The 4,435-nt window shown below is 39.3% G+C and overlaps 1 protein-coding gene across 2 annotated transcripts in view; it reads left to right on the top strand.

Annotated features, from left to right (window-relative positions):
* Positions 1-333: 333 nt before the first annotated feature.
* LOC147008490 (interleukin-1 receptor accessory protein-like 1) overlaps positions 334-4,435 on the top strand; it is a 51,726-nt gene continuing 47,624 nt past the window's right edge. Inside the window, exon 1 of one of the 2 annotated variants that reach the window (XM_085864657.1) lies at positions 334-405. In XM_085864657.1, the coding sequence (XP_085720783.1) occupies positions 399-405 (7 nt within the window). In that variant the 5' untranslated portion in view covers positions 334-398. Of the gene's footprint in view, positions 406-4,127; positions 4,387-4,435 lie in introns of those variants that run through there. The other variant, XM_085864659.1, reaches the window with a different exon arrangement.

Genomic DNA, 4,435 nt, shown 5'->3' with positions numbered 1-4,435 from the left:
TTTGAACCCTAGTCGGGTCGTACTAATCATTTAAAAGTTGTGCGTGCTGCTTCCTTGCTTGATACTCAGTATTTTGAAAGGATAGAGCACAGACAAACAACCATACGTTGGGATAAATAATAGTGCAGGCTTTGATGGGCATTTGTTTATGACACAGCTATTCACTCTGTCAAATTTTGCAAGTATGATGTCCAAATGGCCAGGCACCAAGCTTTTCGTTATACATGCATACATACATACAAAGTTACAGCTTAATGCTATCAAATAAGTATATCAGTGCGACGAGTGTCAGAGTGTCGATAACCTGGGCGTATGAGGAGGGAGGGGAGAGGGTGTTCAGATTGAGTTCATGATATCTTGAGGAGCACTCCCCCTCTCTCGCTCTCAAGCAGGTCCACATGTATGGTGAGTGTGAAACAGTTTCTATACATCGCTGACCTAATATATCACCTCTAAATGTTTTATCTTTCTCTTTTCAACTTTTGTATTTTAATCTGCAGTTGAACAGTTCATACCAATTATAACAATGTTATTCAGCTGTTGAGTTATCAATTTGGGAGGGAATGAACAGTGTATGTCTGTAAGTCGCTGCGTTTCTCCTATTTAGTAACAAGTTGGGTCACCATGTCAAGATTGCGTTATTTAGACTTTAGTAAAACATCAAGAAGATCGATATTTAAAGCTGTAGCAAAATCATTGTTATTAACTTGGGAGTGCAACACGGCAATGACGGGCCAAATGGCCTCATTTTCTTGTTTAAGGTCATACAGGGGCTGCGATAACTCATCACACTCAGTGTAGTCTCATGGAGACTGTGGATCATTTGTATATTATTTTCCATTCTGTATTCGGAATATATTCAAGTGGTTTGATTCCAGACGCACAACCACCTTCCAACACTGAAGCGCAGAGGCATAAGCCAAACTCTCTCCCTCTCCCTGCCGAAGGGGACACTCAAAAAATGACCGTCGATTGGCCAAAATACCGTTATATCACGTTTTTGCTTTTTAAATTCAATTTGACTAACGATTGAAAATTTTTATTGTGACATTTTATCATTGTGAATTTTTATTGTCCATGTGTGCCAATAATGTGATGCATCAAATTTCGGGGAAATTGGCCAAGGGGTATGGAATTGTATAAACATCAAATAAAACGCTTCACACAGAAACAACTCGTTCTTATATAATTATATACAAGCAAAAGTACCCGTACCCAGTTTGAGGAAAAGCAAGCAAAAATACCCGTCCCCAGTGACAGGAGAGGTTCAAGTTAATCTATCAATTTAAATTATTTCATGGACTTTGAAAAAAGGTTAATTGTGTTGCACTCAAAAAAAGAAAAAAAAATCCAGCCTTTTCAATTTGAGATCAATTGTTCATCCTGTTTGCCAAAAATTGCTATATATGTCAATTTGACCTCAATTCGCGGCCTCAAAACGGCCTCTGAGGCCGTGGCCATTTAGACGGGTCGGCCGGCTTAACGACCTTTTCCAGTGAACGAACCACATTGATGAATCGTCCTACATGTGATAGACCAGGATTGCAATTTATAGCTGGGTAGAGAATCAAACCCAGGCGAGACAGCCAAATTGGGAGTTTGCATAATTCTTATCTATCCTGCCAGCACATTAGATTGAATGGAAATTATTAGTTTGCTTGCTAGTGGTGATGTTTGTGCTTGTGGCTATACCGACGTGACATAAAGTTTTCAAAATTTGTTTAATCTGGTGTAATAAAACATCTGACTTTGTTTGAAAAAAAGCATCAAGGAAAGTACACGTACATGTACACGTCGTGCATCACACTGATCATATACCTTTTGAGGATTCTTCATGAGTATCTTTGAAAATTGAAACTAGCACTTGTAATTCGGAGAAATATATTGAGAAATGAATGACTTTGGGTTGTATTTTGAAATGAATATTTCAGACCTGTTTTAAAACAGTAAAGCATAGTTAATCACATTTGATGATGTTTCTGAGTCGATGAGTTAACTCTGAGCCGATGAGTTGAGTTAACTGGAGTGCACATACACGTAAAATAAACTGTTGAATGTTTCCTGAAATTATTGTTGTTGTATTGACTCAGGTTTTCGGAGATACAGGTCAATCGGATCAAGTTGAATCATTCGTGTTGAAACGAGGAAATATATGGCTGATGTTGTGGTAAAGGAGAGCAGAGGGCATTTGAGTGTTGGGGGTTTGTCTGTTACAAGGGAGATTAGGGTGATCGTATGGCAGCTTAGCTGCCAGGGTAGCTATCATTTATTGAAGCGCGACTGTGCCACTGATGCAGTGCCCCTCTACCAGTACACACACTGGAACTGGTACTCATTTCACCGACCTCGGAAGGATGACGGGCTGAGTCAACCCCCTGGTGTATTAATTCAGCAGCCGACAGGGCTTGAACTCAGGACCCGAGGATCCAAAGCCACCACCCTAACCACTAAGCCAACACCAGGCTCTGGAGATTAGGGTCGTGATGTCAGTTGGAAAGGCAGAAGTGGTTTGTACATATTGATACACGTTTTAGATTTTCTTTTAATGAACGTTGCACTTCAGAATTTCTAAATATTATAAACGAGGAACATTCAAAAATGTTTTTGGAACAAGGACTAAATCCAAAAGAACGCCAACCTATTATTTTTCAATATTGGAGTGCATAATCAGTATGGAAATATCTATTGTACCTTACTGATTATCTCATTCAAATAAATGACTAAATACAGCAATGTATTGGAGTCATCAGGAGAAAGCTGGATAGGATTCGGTTTTCAGCTGCTACTCCACTACCCTCAAACCCATCCTGGCGCAGCCAAGTGAGCCTTACAAAAAATAATTTTAAAGAATTCACTTCTCCGGAGACACATAGAGGAAGGAAGAGAGAAATTAAGAGTAAAAGATATATATATATATATATATATATATATATATATATATATATATATATATATATTAAGCATACAATATTTAACACAATTAACAACTTAGTCTTCCTCATTGTTTCTTCATTGATCCAGGAATTGCTTGTTATTATCGTTGTCATTGTTTCTTAAAGGACCATGCATCCAGGTGTTGAAATTCCTGACACATAATTCAACTGATCCTTATAATGGATGTTTGCCTGTGCATGTGTCTGTGTCGAGGTAAACTTGTAAACCAGTCAGTGCACAGACATTTGTAATACCGCTCCAGAACTACCTCGGATATGGCAGTCAATGTGACAATATTTTTCCCTGAAGGGCTGGGTGTGTGGTGGGTGGGTTCAGCTTTTTGTGTACGTATATATATATATATATATATATATATATATATATATATATATATATATATATATATATATATGTCAGGAATACCTGTAAAAAACATGTACAAATCAAAATTCACTGGTTGTAAAGGTATTCACCCCCCTAGGTCTGTACCTGGTGGAAGTACGTTTTGTCGCAATGACTGCCATGAGTCTTTTTGGGTTGGTCTCCACCAGCTTTCCACAGTGAGATGGTGAAATGTTTTCGCATTCTTCATGTGAAAATTGCTCTCGTTCTGCCAAGTTTGATGGGGATCGTCGATGGACTGCAATCTTCAAGTCTCGCCATAAATGTTCAATTGGGTTCAAGTCAGGACTTTGACTGGGACACTCAAGAACATTAATTTTATTCTTATTCAGCCACTCCAGTGTGGCTTTAGCTTTGTGCTTCAGATCATTGTCCTGCTGAAATGTGAATCTCCTTCCCAGTTTCAGATTCATGGCTGACTCAAGGTGGTTTTCATCAAGGATTCTCCTGTACTTTGTACCTTCCATTGCCCCTTCTATTCTGACAAGCTTGCCAGTCCCTACTGATGAAAAGCAGCCCCATATCATGATGGCTTAACAGGAGGGATGGTGTTGACTGGGTGATGTGCAGTGTTAGGCTTGCGCCAAATGTAACTCTTTGAATTTACATCAAAAAGTTCAATTTTTGCCTCGTCTAAACACAAAACATTTCTCCACATGCCTGCAGTGTCGTCAAGATGTTATTTTTCGCAAACTCCATTCAAGCTTTTAGACGCGTCTTTTTCAGTAATGGCTTCTTTCTTGCCACCTGTCCATAAATGTCAGCTTTGTGTAGGGCACAGGACATTGTTGATTGATGAACCCTGACCCCCATCTTGGACATGTAGTCTTGCAGATCTCAGTCATTGTTGGATTTACAATGACATAATGAACCACTTTCGTTCTCGCCCAGCTGCTGAGTTTGGATGGGCGACCTGATCTGGTAGTCTGGGTGGTATGATACATATTCCACTTCTTATAAGCTTCTCCTGAACGGTGCTTCTCCACAACTTCGTGTCCGACTTCTTTGGAAAGCTCCTTGGTCTTCATGTTTGCCTTGTTGGTTGTTCAAGTGAGTTGCACCTTAAACCTCTTTAGATAAGTGGGGAAGATTAGTTTTT

The sequence above is a fragment of the Eptatretus burgeri genome, chromosome 18 (genome assembly GCF_056783735.1).
Source record: "Eptatretus burgeri isolate ZD-2024b chromosome 18, Ebu_testis_v1, whole genome shotgun sequence".
Taxonomy (NCBI): Eukaryota; Metazoa; Chordata; class Myxini; order Myxiniformes; family Myxinidae; genus Eptatretus; species Eptatretus burgeri.
This window is presented reverse-complemented; position numbering and strand designations above follow the sequence as displayed.